Source organism: Ctenopharyngodon idella, chromosome 7 (assembly GCF_019924925.1).
Source record: "Ctenopharyngodon idella isolate HZGC_01 chromosome 7, HZGC01, whole genome shotgun sequence".
NCBI lineage: Eukaryota > Metazoa > Chordata > Actinopteri > Cypriniformes > Xenocyprididae > Ctenopharyngodon > Ctenopharyngodon idella.
Genome location: NC_067226.1, coordinates 6,507,501 through 6,524,301, shown reverse-complemented (window position 1 = coordinate 6,524,301; position 16,801 = coordinate 6,507,501). Strand labels below are relative to the sequence as shown.

At 38.2% G+C, this 16,801-nt stretch overlaps 1 protein-coding gene across 1 annotated transcript in view; it reads right to left on the bottom strand.

The window, feature by feature from the left end:
- Positions 1–28: 28 nt before the first annotated feature.
- The window catches only part of mindy2 (MINDY lysine 48 deubiquitinase 2), a 26,609-nt gene continuing 9,836 nt past the window's right edge, over positions 29–16,801 (bottom strand). The window contains exons 4-9 of the mRNA XM_051898661.1: positions 12,935–13,093; positions 11,542–11,644; positions 10,573–10,715; positions 9,536–9,709; positions 6,658–6,849; positions 29–4,322 (exon numbers count right to left, since the gene is read on the bottom strand). Coding sequence (XP_051754621.1) covers positions 4,158–4,322; positions 6,658–6,849; positions 9,536–9,709; positions 10,573–10,715; positions 11,542–11,644; positions 12,935–13,093 — 936 coding nt within the window. The 3' untranslated portion in view covers positions 29–4,157. The remainder of the gene's footprint in view (positions 4,323–6,657; positions 6,850–9,535; positions 9,710–10,572; positions 10,716–11,541; positions 11,645–12,934; positions 13,094–16,801) is intronic.

The window sequence follows — 16,801 nt, the reverse complement described above, 5'->3', positions numbered from 1 at the left end:
GAATGACAATCAGAAGAATCACACAGACTCACTGACCAGATTTCCTTTAATCAGATGTATTGTCCCTCATCTAAGGCATTTGTTACAGGAAAAAAAATTTCCATCTACTTTTTGACACTGTTGGGCTACATAAATGTTTTTGGTCATTAATGAACCTTACACACAATAGAAAGGTTGACCCTTATTATATCCTGATTTTTTTTTTTTTTTTGTCCTTTTTCTTTTTGCTAAGTTAAAATCTTTTGTGTAAATATACACGTAAAAAGGATATAAAATAGAAATTGTAATTGGACTGTTCCTTTAAAATGATTTAGGAGTACATGTTGTATTCAGCTGTTAAACATGCATCACAACTGCATTACCATTATGGACTGACCTGGTAAAATTGAAATTTCAAGAAAAACCCTCCCAGTTCCTATTATTAGCAGAAAACATGTAATGTTTGGCATTTCAGTGTCAGTTTGAATCGCCCTTGGTAATGCCCTGTATCAACTCCAATCAAAAGCCCTCTCTTTAATTGCAAATTTCTTTTCCATATTCGTTGATGGCACTAAGATATGAAACATCAAATTATATTCATGGGAAGTCTTGCAAGCCCTTTCTATCTGGAAACGGGCCGAGGAAAACAAAATCTAAATGGCAGCATTTAGGGTGAAATGTAACCATTAGAAAGTTCCTTATGTTCAGTTCTTAATATAGTTCCATAAATATAAGCCTTATTGCAAAACATGGTATTTATTGGGTGTTATGAAACAGGTTCAGCTGTAACCAGACAAAATCTGGTGACTCTAATTGTGTATAAAAAGAGGTATATTTCTCATCTAGTGCATTCAATGTAACAGTGCATAAATAACTAAAATGGTCTATGACCTATAACGGAGCTTCAATGGGTGCTGCAAACCAATGGCCAACTAAGCAGACAAGGCCTTGGAATATTTACTGATATTATTTGGGGGTCAAAAATAGATTTAGCTAAATATAGACAGTTTCAAGCCATTTTCCATCTATTTTCTCTTTGAAATGGGCTTTCTCGTTTAATTAATAGAGCGTGCACCCACAAACTCCACCACTTTCCCCCCTCTATAAATATGACATTTGAGTATTTATCCCACTAACATGTAAATTCTTGTGACATTTCACACATCTGCAATTAGCAAGATCATTTTAGAAGCAAATGGTTAAAGCTGAAGCACATTACAGAAGAATAAAGTTATTGGCAATCAATACAAACGACATAAGCTAATGCACAGTGGGTACATAATATATGTGCTGGAGAAGTCTGTTGCACGTTGTCCTTAAATCACTCTTTTATCAGACATGCCACTGATCAAAAGCACCCTGGAATGTCCATCTGCAAGTATAACAGCAGTTGCAATTAACTGAATCAGAAGTGAGCGTCAGCTTATAATAATGATAAAACCAACTTTGTTCTCCCAAGTTTGGCTAAAATGGATGATTTACCAGTTACAGATATATAATATCTCATTTCACCCCAATAACCTCAGTACAAACTCTTTTAAGACATTTCTCTCCCAACTCTATAGTAACTAGCTTGTGCTTCCTTCCAAATGACACCAGTAGCAAAGGTGACAGAAGCTCACCGACATTTATGTATTTAAATATATAGTTCTTGTAGTGTGAAATGATAGTGTGAATGCTACCTTCTGGGGGAACAATAAAAACATGACAAATACAGATTAACACAGGCTGTGTTGTGCACTCTCTGGCTAAACACAATATTAGTATGCCAGCTAACTTAATTCACCTCAGATAACAACAACTTCAAAAATAGCCATGGTTTGTCTTCAAAGCCCAATTCCTCAGGTTGAAATGGTAGTTACAGCTATAAAGTTTAAAGGGCCATTCAAACCAAGGACGATAACTATAACGATACAGCTTTAATAAGCGATCTAATTCTATGAGAATAAGGAAGTCCACACTACAGCTATAACGACACAAATTAACGACATTTTGTTGGAATCACTTTCAGAACGATTTTGTTTTCCAGCTGATAAATGAAGAAAAGAACAACAACAAAAACATTAACAGCTAATCAAAATCCACTCGGCTTTAAAGAGCTCGCGCATTTAATTTAAAGCGGCAGACGACGTAAGTGCAGTGTAAAGAGAACGTTAACGTCCGTTGGTGTGGACGCTGATCAGTCTTCGCGCTAATCTAGTTATCGTTATTTTTTTATCTTTATAGTGTCGTTCTCGGTGTGAACGGACCTCAACAAAGGGGACTGTTTCAAATTAAACCCCGTGTTTGAATCTATATCCTTTACCAAGGAATCTAAAACACGTCAAACTGTTTGCAAGACACTCATGGATATGTTCCTTCTGTGAAGGCCTGTGCGGTTTTCTGTCTTATGGTAAGGTCTACAGATTGTCTCAGTCTTGTCTTGCACCTATTTGTGTCGGTATAAAAGATACTGCAAGTATTGTAAGGCTTTTTATATACAGAGAGTATTGGCCGCTGAGGGACCAAACGTCAAAGTAACAGCTCCAGCCCACGACCAGCATAAACAGATTCTACTAGTGCTCCCATGTAACCACTGAAAAACTGTCTGTTCTACGGCTACACCATCACGAGCTCGTCTACATGCAGGAGTTGTTCATTCGTACATTGCGAGAGCAGAACAACAGGGAAAATAGCCCAACGTTAGCGTTTCTCTGAGTCTGAGGCTCAGCACAATGCTCAGCTCAAGGCATATAGCTGGAATGTTTGGATAGAAAAGACCTTGTCTCTCAGGAGGCAGCACTGGAACAGGATGGGCTTGAGTAATCCTTTCCTACCTTACATCCATATAGCATATATGAGTATGTACAATGTACATGAACGAGTGTGTAAATTATAGCTGTAGTTAGCGACTGACCGATATATCGGTCGGCTCGATTATTTGGCCAATGTTGAGCCATTTTTCGGCATTGGGTGATAACAGTGTCCGCAGCTGTTAAATCTCCTCTTGTTATTTCTATCAGGAATCACCAACCTGCTCTCCAGATTTCAATATCGGCCCACCGTAAAACCGATATTGTACGACCACTAGCTGGAGGAAAACAAAAACCACTGAGATAAAACACAGGATTTCCTTAACCATTCGGTTTTTGGGCAATAATGTTGATCATTCAACAATGCCAGGACAACGATCCTACTCATATACTTCATTTTTTTAAGGCAAATATGAACCAGACTTTTGGCTGAAATGTAAAAGGGGTGGGATGAAGCAAAAAATTGGCCATGTATTCTTATATAACCTAATGATTTTGATATTTTAAAGCTATGTACATTAACAGTGGTGTCAGTTGTTCACTGATATTAACAGAAAATGTCCTATTGGCAAAATCATTCTTTCGTAGACACATCTATATCACCAAATGGAATTTCAACTGCTTAAAACGGAAAACTTTTTTTTTTAAATGCATCTGTTTCTTCAGGATTACGCTCTCTAAAATGGAGGTGACTCCTGCAGTATTAACATGTTCAATTTGGCATCAGACTGCCAGGCAAGAACTATGGTGGCCTACATCATGTCCTGAGACATCACCTTTGCCAAGCGACCCGTTGGCTTGCTACCTGCTCATGTGAACGGCCTTTCATTAAAAGATCTGATATCCTTCAATCAAACAACAGAAACTGACAAATACAACAAATCTACATATGCATATATATACGGGTAAACCGGTATAAAATAGCTTATAAACAACAACAATAACGGAAATCCACAAAAAAAAAAAAAAAAATGCTTTGTATAATGAAAAAAGTGGTGTGTTGTTTTGTTTTGGGAGGTGGATTTTTTGCCTAGTGCTATGCGTACATTACCTTGTTGTACTAAAAAAAAAAAAAATTTAATAAAAATCCACCCTCCCTGGTGACCCCACACAAATATAGTGCACTGCAGTGGTTTTCCTGCTGAGAACATTTGGCCAGCTCTACAAACGATGTAGTGATAGTCCTTGTAGTGACACCCCTCTCTGCTTGTCTGCATCTTCAGAACACTGAGGGTTAAAGTCAGGCACAAGTGGCTTGAGAATGGCAAGTCCGTCACGCTTCATCTCCGTTGCTCGTTCTCTCTCCACCTCACGCTGGGAGATGCATTGCAGAGCCACTGGAATTAAACTGCTGCCCGTTTCGCGTTTCCATATAGTCCACTGCTGTTACAACAAGATGCATTTGTCTTTGTCCTTGGCTTCCTTCTTGGGTTTGCGTTCCCCCGTAGAGGGCTGTTTTCCTGGGCTCGGAGAAGCTGTGGCTCCCCCTGCTGAGGCTCCAGCAGCTGCCGCTCTATCCACCTGGTCGGCACCTGCTGCTGGTTGTTGTCCCTGCAGAATGGAGAACAACAAATTAAAGGGATAGTTCACCCAAAAATGAAAATTCTGTCATTAATTACTCGCCCTCATGTCGTTGCACACCCGTAAGACCTTAGTTCATCTTCGGAACACAAATTAAGATATTTTTTTGAAGAAATCCGATAGCCGTATGACTCCTCAATAGACAGCAAATAATCAACCACTTTCAAGGTCCAGAAAGGTACTAAAAACATTGTTAAAATGGTCGACATGACTGCAGTGGTTCACCCTTAATTTTATGAAGCGACAAGATTAACAATGTCTTTAGTACCTTTCTGGACCTTGAAAGAGGTTGTTAAACTGCTGTCTATTGAGGAGTAAGACAGCTATCAGATTTCATTAAAAATATCTTAATTTGTGTTCCGAAGATGAACGAAAGTCCTACAGGTGTGGAACGACATGAGGGTAAGTAATTAATGACAGAATTTTCATTGAAATGTGAACCCTTTAACCTCTTATTTGAACTCTTTAAAGCTGATATTAAATGAACATCCACCCTATCTTATTGTAAACGATTCATCCACGCATGCGTTTCATTTTTGACCTCATAATTTTTAATAAAAATGCATAATTCAATCTTTTGGTAAAATGACAGACTTCTCTCAAGTTAAAATGCATTAGTGCCCATCCACTTTTATTCTAATTAAAAACAACAGAGAATTTTTAATTTCAAGTTTTTAAATTGCATCTATAGAAACAATATATTGTTAATTGCAAAATATGCATATGTATATATATATATATATATATATATATATATATATATATATATATATATATATATATATATATATATTATACACACAGTATCTCACAGAAGTAAGTACACCCCTCACATTTTTGTAAATATTTTATTATATCTTTTCGTGTGAAAACACTGAAGAAATGACACTTTGCTACAATGTAAAGTAGTTATTTTCCAGCACTGCCTTAACCCTCTTGGGCATGGAGTTCACCAGAGCTTCACAGGTTTCCACTGGAGTCCTCTTCCACTCCTCCATGACGACATCACGGAGCTGGTGGATGTTAGAGACCTTGCGCTCCTCCACCTTCCGTTTGAGGATGCCCCACAGATGCTCAATAGGGTTTAGGTACCCTCAGCTTCTTTAACAAGGCAGTGGTCGTCTTGGAGGTGTGTTTGGGGTCGTTGTCATGTAGGAATACTGCCCTGTGGCTCAGTCTCCGAAGGGAGGGGATCATGTTCTGCTTCAGTATGTCACAGTAAATGTTGGCATTCATGGTTCCCTCAATGAACTGTAGCTCCTCCCCAGTGCCAGCAGCACTCATGCAGCCTCAGACCATGACACTCCCACCACCATGCTTGACTGTAGGCAAGACACACTTATCTTTGTACTCCTCACCTGGTTGCCGCCACACACGCTTGACACCATCTGAACCAAATAAGTTTATCTTGGTCTCATCAGACCACAGGACATGGTTCCAGTAATCCATGTCCTTAGTCTGCTTGTCTTCAGCAAACTGTTTGCGGGCTTTCTTGTGCATCATCTTTAGAAGAGGCTTCCTTCTGGGACAACAGCCATGCAGACCAGTTTGATGCAGTGTACAGCGTATGGTTTGAGCATTGACAGGCTGACCCCCCCACCCCTTCAACCTCTGCAGCAATGCTGGCAGCACTCATACATATATTTCACAAACACAACCTCTGGATATGACGCTGAGCATGTGCACTCAACTTCTTTGGTCGACCATGGCGAGGCCTGTTCTGAGTGGAACCTGTCCTGTTAAACCGCTGTATGGTCTTGGCCACCGTGCTGCAGCTCAGTTTCAGGGTCTTGGCAATCTTCTTATAGCCTACGCCATCTTTATGTAGAGCAACAATTCTTTTTTTCAGATCCTCAGAGAGTTCTTTGCCATGAGGTGCCATGTTGCACTTCCAGTGACCAGTATAAGAGAGTGAGAGCGATAACACCAAATTTAACACACCTGCTCCCCATTCACACCTGAGACCTTGTAACACTAACGAGTCACATGACACCGGGGAGAGAAAATGGCTAACTGGGCCCAATTTGGACATTTTCACTTAGGGGTGTACTCACTTTTGTGGCCAGCGGTTTAGACATTAATGGCTGTGTGTTGAGTTATTTTGAGGGGACAGCAAATTTACACTGTTATACAAGCTGTACACTCACTACTTTACATTGTAGCAAAGTGTCATTTCTTCAGTGTTGTCACATGAAAAGATATAATAAAATATTTACAAAAATGTGAGGGGTGTACTCACTTCTGTGAGATACTGTATATACCAATATAGGTATTTTGAATGTAAGTGTTAAGTTTATTAACTCACCTGTGCCTGTGCCTGTGCAGCCGCTGCTGCCTGCGCCTGTTCCTGCTCCTGATAGTACTGTGACGCTCTGCGGTCCTCCTCCTCCTGCAGCTTCTTGGCCAGCTCTAGATCACTGATGCCTTCTGGGATCTGTTCCCAGCCCAGGTCTGAGGCCTGCTGCTCCTGCTGCAGAGACAGCGCCATCAGGTAGTCCTACACATACAAAGAAGGAAAAGTTACATTGTGTCATCATCTACTCACTCCTCATGTTTGTTCAAAATCCATATGATACATTTTTCCAAGAAACACAAATTGAGTTATTTAGCAGATTGTCCAGGCTGCACAAGCGGATGATGACAGTGTTCTATAATGAATGGACCAGAATTTATGGTAGAAGGCAATAATAGACTACTTTTATATTACACTTAGGAGCTTGATGTATCATATATTATATTATATTATATTATATTATATTATATTATATTCGCTAACCTTCAAATGTTTGGGGTCAGTAAGATTTTTTTTAATGTTTTTTTTTTAAGAAATATCTTATGCTCACTAATGCTGCATTTATTTCATAAAATACACAGTAAAAGACAAATATTGTGAAATATTACTACAATTTAAAATAACTGTTTTCTATTTTAATATATTTTAATCTTGTGATGACCAAACTGAATTTTCAGCATCATTACTCCAGTCTTCAGTGTCACATGATCCTTCAAAAATCATTATAATATGCTGATTTAGTGCTCAAAAATGTTGAAAATGGGTGTGCTGCTTAATATTTTTGTGGAAAATGGGATACATTTTTTGCAGGGTTCTTTGATGAATAGAAACTTCAAAAGAACAGCATTTGTTTTAAATAAAGATATTTTGTAAAATTAGAATTGTCTTCACAGTCAACTGATCAATTTATTACATCTTTGCTGAACAGATGTATTTTTATTTAAAATTTTTAAAAAAAAATTATGTACTGTATATTATTACTACTAGTTGCCCTCTCTCATCCTTTATTGCATGAGAAAGTGCAGCCTGAACACTCTAAATAACTCTTTTGAAATAAAAATTATACAGCTTTGGAACATAATGAGAGCAAGTAGATGACAATTTTAATTTGTGGGTGAACTATAACTCTATGTAAAGCATTATAATACAGCTTAGCCTGAATCCTTACAGTAGTAATGACCTTAATATTTCATGAAAAAAGAGCACATTACATCATGTATATCCTGAGAGTTGGCCCGTGACCATTTAATTTTCTATGTGACTGACCGCATGGCACAGCACGACACGACTGTTTTAGAGTAAAACCTGACTGTTTAGAGCACGGTGATCAACAAACCCTTTACTCATGTAGACACTTCATTATAAAAAAGCCAATACAACAGCAGAAGAAAGACAGAGAAAGAAAGGATCTGTGTTACGTGAGGCACTTTTGTTCGGTCATCAGGCATTAAAGTCTCCCAAAGGCAAAGGGGGAGGGTTACACAGAGCTGGAGGAAGGATTTGGGAGCTTTTAACATCAATAATTGAGGAGTTTCCAGCAGGCGATGGAGCAGAATTGGTGCTAGAGGACAGCAGTGCACTACAAAGCCCAATCTATGTCTCAACTGGATGTGTCAACATTCACAGCTCATTGTAACTTTAGTCTTCAGAGCTTGCATTTATCTGAGGTTCACTGTTGCTTTGCACAGTCATGAAATCACCCCATTTGGGGTGACTTACAGATGGGGTTGAGCGGTTACTTTAATACCACAAATAAAATATCAGGAATTGACATGTTGAAATCCAGAAGCATAGGAACGATTTGAAGGCTTTGAGGATTGGATCTTTAAAAAGTACTTATTAAAAGTAATTATCGCCGCAGGGCAGACTTTATGCTTTTCATAAGACAAGTACTTGGAAAAGACCCAGAACATTTTATCATGTGTTTAAAAGTTTTGGGACAAGTAAACACCTGAATTCCCAACTCACCCTGTCTAATGTCTGCTTAGTGTCATCAAGGCAGCAGTGTTTGTGATAATTCACTGTAATTTATAGCATTTATAGTTGCTAGTAATTATTTCTAAACCGTGTCATTTCACGAACAATCAATTAATTGTATAATGTTGCTGCTGGACAGATTAGGAGTGACAACTTCATTTAGCTGCAGTGTGCATATCGTTGTCTACTACACTACCAATCAAACGTTTGTGGTAGGTTAAATTTAAAAAAAATGTTTTTGAAAGCTCTCTTATGCTCACCAAAGCTACATTTACTTGATCCAAAATACAGCAAAAACAGTAATATTGTGAAATATCATTACAATTTAAAATAAATGTTTTCTATTTTAAATGTTTTTTCTATTTTAATTTTAATTCAGCAGCCATTACGCCAGTCTTCAGTGTCACATGATCCTTCAGAAATCATTCTACTATGCTGATTTAGTGCTCAAGAAACATTTTTATTATTGTCAATGTTGAACATGGTCGTGCTGCTTTATATTTTATAGAAAATATAATCAATTTTTTTTTCAGGATTCTTTGATGAATAGAAAATTCAAAAGAACAGCATTTACTTGCAACTTTTGTAATCGTTTGTAACAATGAATGTAAAGGTCTTTACTGTTACTTTTGATCAATTTAATGCGTCCTTTCTGAATAAAACTATTAATTACTTAAAAAAAATATATCTTACTGATACCAAACTTTGGAACGGTAGTGTAGCGGTAGATGACTGAAATTACACTCACAACTTCATCAACCCCAGTGAATTGTTTGACATCCCACTATATGAGCTTTATCATAGCGGAGCCATACAAATGTTCTTTCAAAACGTCACCCTGAGAAACAATAACAGTACTCAGTGTTTATGACTGAACAACACTGAGCACCCCTGAGGAGTGACTAGTCCTGACCTGATCGATCTGGTCCTGCTGACCACGGTACACCGTTTCCGGGTCAGAGGGCGGCCTCAGATGAAACTCTGAGTCACAGAAGTTCCCATCTCCATCAACATTATGCAGACTTTCCCAAACCACCTTCTCCTCAGTGAGAAACCCTTGATCTGTCACCAGCAGGTACAGTTGGGCCTGAGGAACACAGAGAGAGCATTTATAAAAACACTTCAGCGGCCTAAAACACTCTCACCATCAATCTTTCAGCACTTGCAGACCGAGCAGCAGTGGTGTGATGTTCTGAAGTGTGTACATGAGGATCATGGAAGAGTTTTATCTGTGGGTGAAGTGTATCCTGCTGTTACAGAACATCTCCACTTCCTCCAGATAAAAGACAAGACGCTCTACAGTCTCCCTGATAAGACAGCTGGGGGTTATATAGAGAGTCAATATCCAAAACACTTTAAATTCTCTGACTCTTACATTCAGTTTATGAGTGATCAGAATTCAAGGTTATAATTAGCAAAAATTCTAAAAACATTAAAAAAATTAGCTAGAATTTCTGCTAATTAAAGCAGAAATTGTCAAATGAAATGCATGTAGTGCATTTGATGTATCAAACATTAAACACACTATGCAGGTTTTTCTTTAAAAAGAAATATTTTAAGCAGTTTATACCATATGCAGATGGTATAATTTGTGGTGTGTCATATGGAATGAAAACTAAAACTATTGTAATAGCCTAATGCAACTTAAACAAGTATTCAAAAAGTACTAAATAATGTGACTGCATATCAGTTTACTTGCATGTGATTATGGGCAGACCTTGACCTTTCAAATATGCCAAATCGTGGTAATTTGGTATCCCATATTTATAGTCTTCACAGTATCAGCAAATTTCTGTTTTTAACCACTGGGGGGCACCAACATACAGCATCTATAGACAAACGTACCAAATTTACTTTGCTAACTGGAGTGCTTATTCACAGCAGCACAGAGCCATATTAACGCATCCATCATCTCAAAGCACTGCAGAAGTAACACTTAAATATAAACACCTTAAATTTGGTCATAGTGCTGAAGTGATTGTTCCTAAAGAAGACACACAGTTCTCCCTCCTGTACGGTAGAGGTGAGTTCGCACAGGCCGTGGTATGTCAACTGAGTCGCTGTGCTGTTCAGAAACTGTTCTGCCACAAATCCTGGAAAAGAAAGAGGCAGTGTGAGACCTCTGTGACACACAATTCAATATAGGCTCAAAATAATTTTATGTATGTAAAATCTTGATTTCCACCCTAGCTCTCCTTGGTCTGATTTGTAAAAAAAAAAAAACACCTGATCGTTTCAATTATTCAGTTGATTCAGTTCTCAAAATTGTTTTGAATGATTCATTCGCAAATTCAATGATCCAGTTGCAGTACTGGTGATGATGATTGTCAGTGAATAAAGACTTCAACTTCAGTCTGTTTCTCGCACAAAGCTATCATATAACTTCGGAAGACTTGGTATATTGTGTATGACTCATATGGTTTGAGTGAACTAATCCTTTAAACACACATACTAGCTGAAATGATATAACACACAAAAATCATATAGCCTGACAGAGTCACATATGCTTGTACAGGGATAGAGTGTAAGTGGCAGAGGCAGAAAATCAGCCGGAGAGAAAAAAGGGCAAAACAGAAACAGACGAGGTACATTCTGATACAGAAAGAGCGAGAAAAGATGGCAAGGATGATATATTTAGACACAAACACACTAAAAAAAAGGAAAGAGGGTTTCAGATAGCTAAAACAGTGAAAGGAAGGAGGGTGCTTAAATGACACACTCTAATAGTTGTTCATTTGAATGATGCAAACACTATTCAGGACATGGAGAAATGTATCCGAGACATTAATACATCCAAATGCATGACTACAGTCATAACAGGAAATGCTACAGATGAGCACTTGCCTTCTGTAAGAAGAAGTCTGGATGAATGTGCGAAAGGAAAAGGAGGAGAAGACTGATAAAACAATGAATACCCACCTTCCCCGGCCAGCTCGCTGCTATCTGACTGCTTACAGCTGATTATCTTCTCCACCAACTGGTTATAGCTGCAGTTCCCCACTGCCTTCACTATATCATCCATCTACAGAAAGCGTGATAAATAAAAGACAATATGTTGGTCAAAATATTAGCATTAATGTTAATTTAATGTGTTAATTTAAATCAATCAATTTAATCTATACATAGCATACATGCATGTTTTTAACAGCTGAAATGTTTTTAACTTGATACGGCATTGTGAAACCATGATGCTCATGGCGTGATATGTAAAAAAAAACATCAACTGACAAATTCAACTGAATAGAATAGATTATTGCTGTAGCCCAGTAGCTATGTTTCCATCCAAATTTACGAATTTAACTTGTGCACAAATTTGGAATATTGCATCAAACATTTGCGAATAAAGCACTGTTTCCATCCAGTGAGTCGAAAAGAACAAAATCGTCACTTCCTGATAAATTGGCGCTAAATATCACTAAGAAAAATTAAAGTTCCTGCATTAAGCCACTGTATATAATAATTTTTGTATTTAATAAATTACTTGAGCCTTAGAGCGTACAGACGAATCGCAATAAACGCAGTCATGTTATCTAGCATTCAGATGATGTTTGTGAACGCAATTGTTTGAGGCGCTTCTGGGAGGGAATTATACCAAACCACTTTGATGACAGACTTTGCTCAGGCAGGCATTACAGAATGACCAAAACAGCATTTCAGATGCTGTGCAACAAGATTGGTCGGCTGGTTGGTCCAGTTATACCATTCCATCGCAAACTCACATGTCTTTTTTTTAAGTGCATGAAGGAATTTATTCGGTAAAAGTGTTTCCATCGTAGTTTATGCACGTTTTCGTATCGCATGAAAACTCCTTTGAGCCCATACGTTTTTAATGCGCATTTTTAGAATGTAATTTTATGCAATATCCCAAAATGCATATAAAAATAGGTGGATAGAAACATAGCTAGTGATGAGCTTATGTCCAATGATACGGAACTAAAACCAACAATATATTGATTCTAAAGCCACTTTATGTGATGTCTATTAAATGATTTATCTGTCTGCCAGAAAAAATAAATAAATAAATAAATAAATAAATAAATAAATAAATAATGTGTATCTTAATTCGAGGGGTTTTCTTAGCAAAATAGCAAGTACTAATATATGCAATTATTTGCAATTAATTTGATAAATTAGCATTTCATATATTTATAAATATTCATTATTATTAAATCATTTTCAATTTTGTCATTTAGTAATTATTTATTGACAGTTTACTAAAGCTAAATTATGCACAGTGCATATAATGTATTTGTGAAACTGAACGTATAACTACTGTAGAGCAAGATTTGGAAATTAAAGCCCACATGCAGACCTGTGGGTCGACCAGCCATCCGTGGTAGAGTGGGATATCCAGCAGGTCAAAGACGATGCATTCGGGTGTGTACTCGAATACCCGCACATCTGTGAACTTAACGTTTACATCCAGACCTGTCTGCAGTTTATGCAGCACCGCCATAGCATCACTCATATTCTAGAGAAAGAAACAGAGCGAGCAAAGGAATTATAAAAGGCAAATACAAAAACAATGAGGGAATAGTAACTTTTTTTTCTAACACAACACATGCACACATGTTCAATGTCACACCCAATGAATTGTCTCAAAGCCCTGAGCAGGAAAACTATCATAACTCTGGAACAGCGACTAAAGAGCTCTAAACACCCAGAGTTCACCTCCTTTACTTCCTGTTTTGATCATAATGAACCTCGGCTGACTCTTAAACACAGCGCAGCTGCAGACTCACAAACAAGCCACTGCAAGGCTACGAACTCCAGTGCAGTTCAACAGTTAAAGTGTGAATGTATATGCGTGTTCGGTATTCAGTATTACGTTCCAGACCCTATGACAATAATAATAATCTGTCCAGCTCTCACTTTTAAGGACTCACAGTATGACCATCTGTTATGCTGATCGGTCACAGCTCACAGTTTGTGTGGACAGTTGTTGGGATTAGAGCTTGTAACAACCACATGATATATCAAAACCCATGAATCCTTAGAAACCAGTGAGATTATCTTTGCCCTTCTCTGTCTCTGGAAGATTTCTGCCCTGGCCATTTTCTGGTTTTACAAGAGATTTAAACTGCATTTCAGGCAACTCCCGCTGCTTTCTCCTCTCAGACGTCAACAGAACATATCAAGAGAACAAATTTGGTTTTGACTTAAAATTTCAAGTAGTCATTTTCGATCTACACAGCAGTCCATCTTTGTTATACTCGAAGTCCTGAACTGTATTTAGCATTCAAAACAAGTCAAAATCTGACAACCGTATTCTGACACTGAGTTAGCACAGCTTTCATGTCACCTTGACTCTGATCAGAATAGCACAGGTCATCATCTCGCAGCTCAATACTAAAGTATGATGTTTCCAAACCAACACTAGACACCTTCAGAGAACTGCTGAGTCATGAGTCTTAGCTCTCCTGGAACACGAGCCAGGATGAATCAGTGTGGCAAAGGCTGACCTGATGGCCAGTGGGTGGATGAGAGCACGTAGAACTGGCACCGGGGTCACATGAGCCTTAAAGTTTCGACAGATCATCCAAGACCCATCCACCCACAGCTCCCATTCAGTCCCGTTGAGCCTGGCACCACTTCCAACAACCACCCACGCCCAGCCTGTGTGTGGCCCGGCTCTGTCCCCATGCCCCTGCCAGCGTTTCTGAACCACGCCACTGCCCTGACCCGACCCACTTTTTCCAGCTCTTTTACTCTCGCTCCAGTCCAGCAATATTCACTGAGATGGCTATAAAAGCTTTAATACAATCAAAACATCTATTAGACTGAAAAACAGCTGAAAAACACAGTCAAACCTGAGTGATGTTAATATATGTATTGTTTGCATAGGCTAAACACACTAAGATCGAAACACAGAGAGCAGACAGGCCCATTAAAGTTCTTCCGGACCTTTTGTGTGTGTGTGTGTGTGTGTGTGTGTGTGTCCCTCAGCGCTTCACTAACTGTCAACACACACACACAGAGCCTGGCCAAAGACAGTCAGCTGACCTACAGTGTATTGAAACAGCATTATTCAAGCATGAATGAAGCTCAGTTAAACTGAGACAGTCTTGGCAATAAAAAAAACACTAAAAGATAAGTACATTATAAAAAACAAAACAAGATCAAAACACAAGCACAAAGCAAAATCTCATACAGACAAGCAAAAAGAGCATGAATCCAGTCAGCATCCACCTACTCCAATAAACAAGAACACTCACTCGGGAACATCAGAAACTCTGTTGTCTTAATCCTCACATTCTCAAGCTCACATACAAAAATAGACTCGACTTTGAACTGCTTGCAAGTGAGATTTTTAAAAATGAATATATTATAATGGCAATTAAAAGAGTCTCTTATTAGCAATATTATATTATAAACTATATAATAAATATTGGTTAAACGGATCGTTGTTGATCCGTGATCCGTACGGACCAAGGCCCACGGTTCGGGACGCATGTGATTCGCGGATCAATTGCAAGTTTAACCGCAATAGAGTGAAAGGTTATCATTTGCTCGTGTTTTGTCTTGCTAGTTTACACATTAAATAAATATAAAACCGTTCCAGCGCTAGAAGAGGCAAAAGAGGATTTAATTCGGTATCGCACGCCACGCTGTTATCGGTGCGCACAGACGCACATGCAAGGCTCGCGCGCACACAGAGAGAGAGAGGCGCGTTTCAGATAGCTCACAAACTCCTAATTGGTTTCTCTTTCGCGTCCTCAATGCACTTGGATGGACGCATTATGTCTGTCAAAATACCCCTCTCGGCAAGTATTCTCGTAAACACATTCGGTTATGTCTTAATTGAACAAGGTGAGAATTCGGATGTGTATCTTTTAGATGTGTGCGTGCAGGGGGTCTTACTCTTAAAGTGACAGCAACCTATAAATACCTGCTGTTGTCTGTCATGTAAATCAAACAACATAACACAGCTTTAACAAAGATTAATCTATATTAAATTTATACAGTGAACAGTGTCATTTTACATTTAATTACTACATTTCTGTATATGATAATTAATACTACAGTTAGACCTTATACTTTATTTGTAACTTTATGTTGTATTTATCTATTCTATGCTTGTAATTAGTGTACAGTATTTGTTCTTTTTACAGTCTGTTCACTTGCCTTTAATAATGTATTAGTTAGGCTAGTAGTTTCTGCTGTGGTATCGGAGTAGTTAAAGTGGGCCAAGTAATAAATGCAAAGTTACCCCCCCGTTTTTTTTTGGTTTTTTTTGTGCTGATCCGAAAAATGATCCAATCCGTGACTTAATAACCATGATATGATCTGAACCGTGAGTTTTGTGATCCGTTGAACCACTAATAATAAACTATTAGCAGTAGTATACTGGGGGAATAACAAAAAGAATGGTAGTGTTTTTTTTCCCCCTTTAATTTGTGTGGTTACAATATCTAACAGCAAACAGCCTTAACTGTCAATCTTACCACAACTGACCTGAATAGATTCTAAAATCTCTGATTACTGTAGTACTGTAAAGAAAATTATATTCTATACAATAGTTTTTTCTTCAGTATTACTTTATTGCATTACGGTAATTAGAATGAGACTAAATATTTGCAAAATATAATTGATTTTTTTTCCCCCTTTTGATTTGGGGGTGAAATATGATTCGCTCGTTTTTGACAGGCTTTGTGGTATAAAAAATATTATAGGCTACAATCTAGTAAGAAGAAGGCCCAGAACATGCATCCCATACCAACCACGTGTGAAGAGAAATGAGCCATCTCTCTTGACCCGATCTTCTTACATGCCAAACGCTGTAGAGCGAACAGCTCTATGAGAGGTTCATACTCTCTCAATGCAACACAATGATGATATTCACTCTTGCCATTATATAAACAGTTGGATCCACACTGGAATGGACCAGTTCTCACAATTCCTTTAATTCAATGGCAATTCCATGCATATTTCCTGCTGGGATGGATGGGTGCTGATCTAGATGACTATCACAGCTTGTTTCCTGAAAGCACTGTAATCCCACAGTGAACAACTGGCTGTTTAATGACAGAGAACCAAGCCATGCTCTCTATAAGAACAAAAAGATGTTTTGAGAAGAGATGTGAGAATGTAAGAAAAATATCTGTCTGTCTAAGTGTCTACACGCATCTTGGCTAATGTTTTCTCTTCTGTCAGAGCCTTAGGCCTCACCTTTCACTCC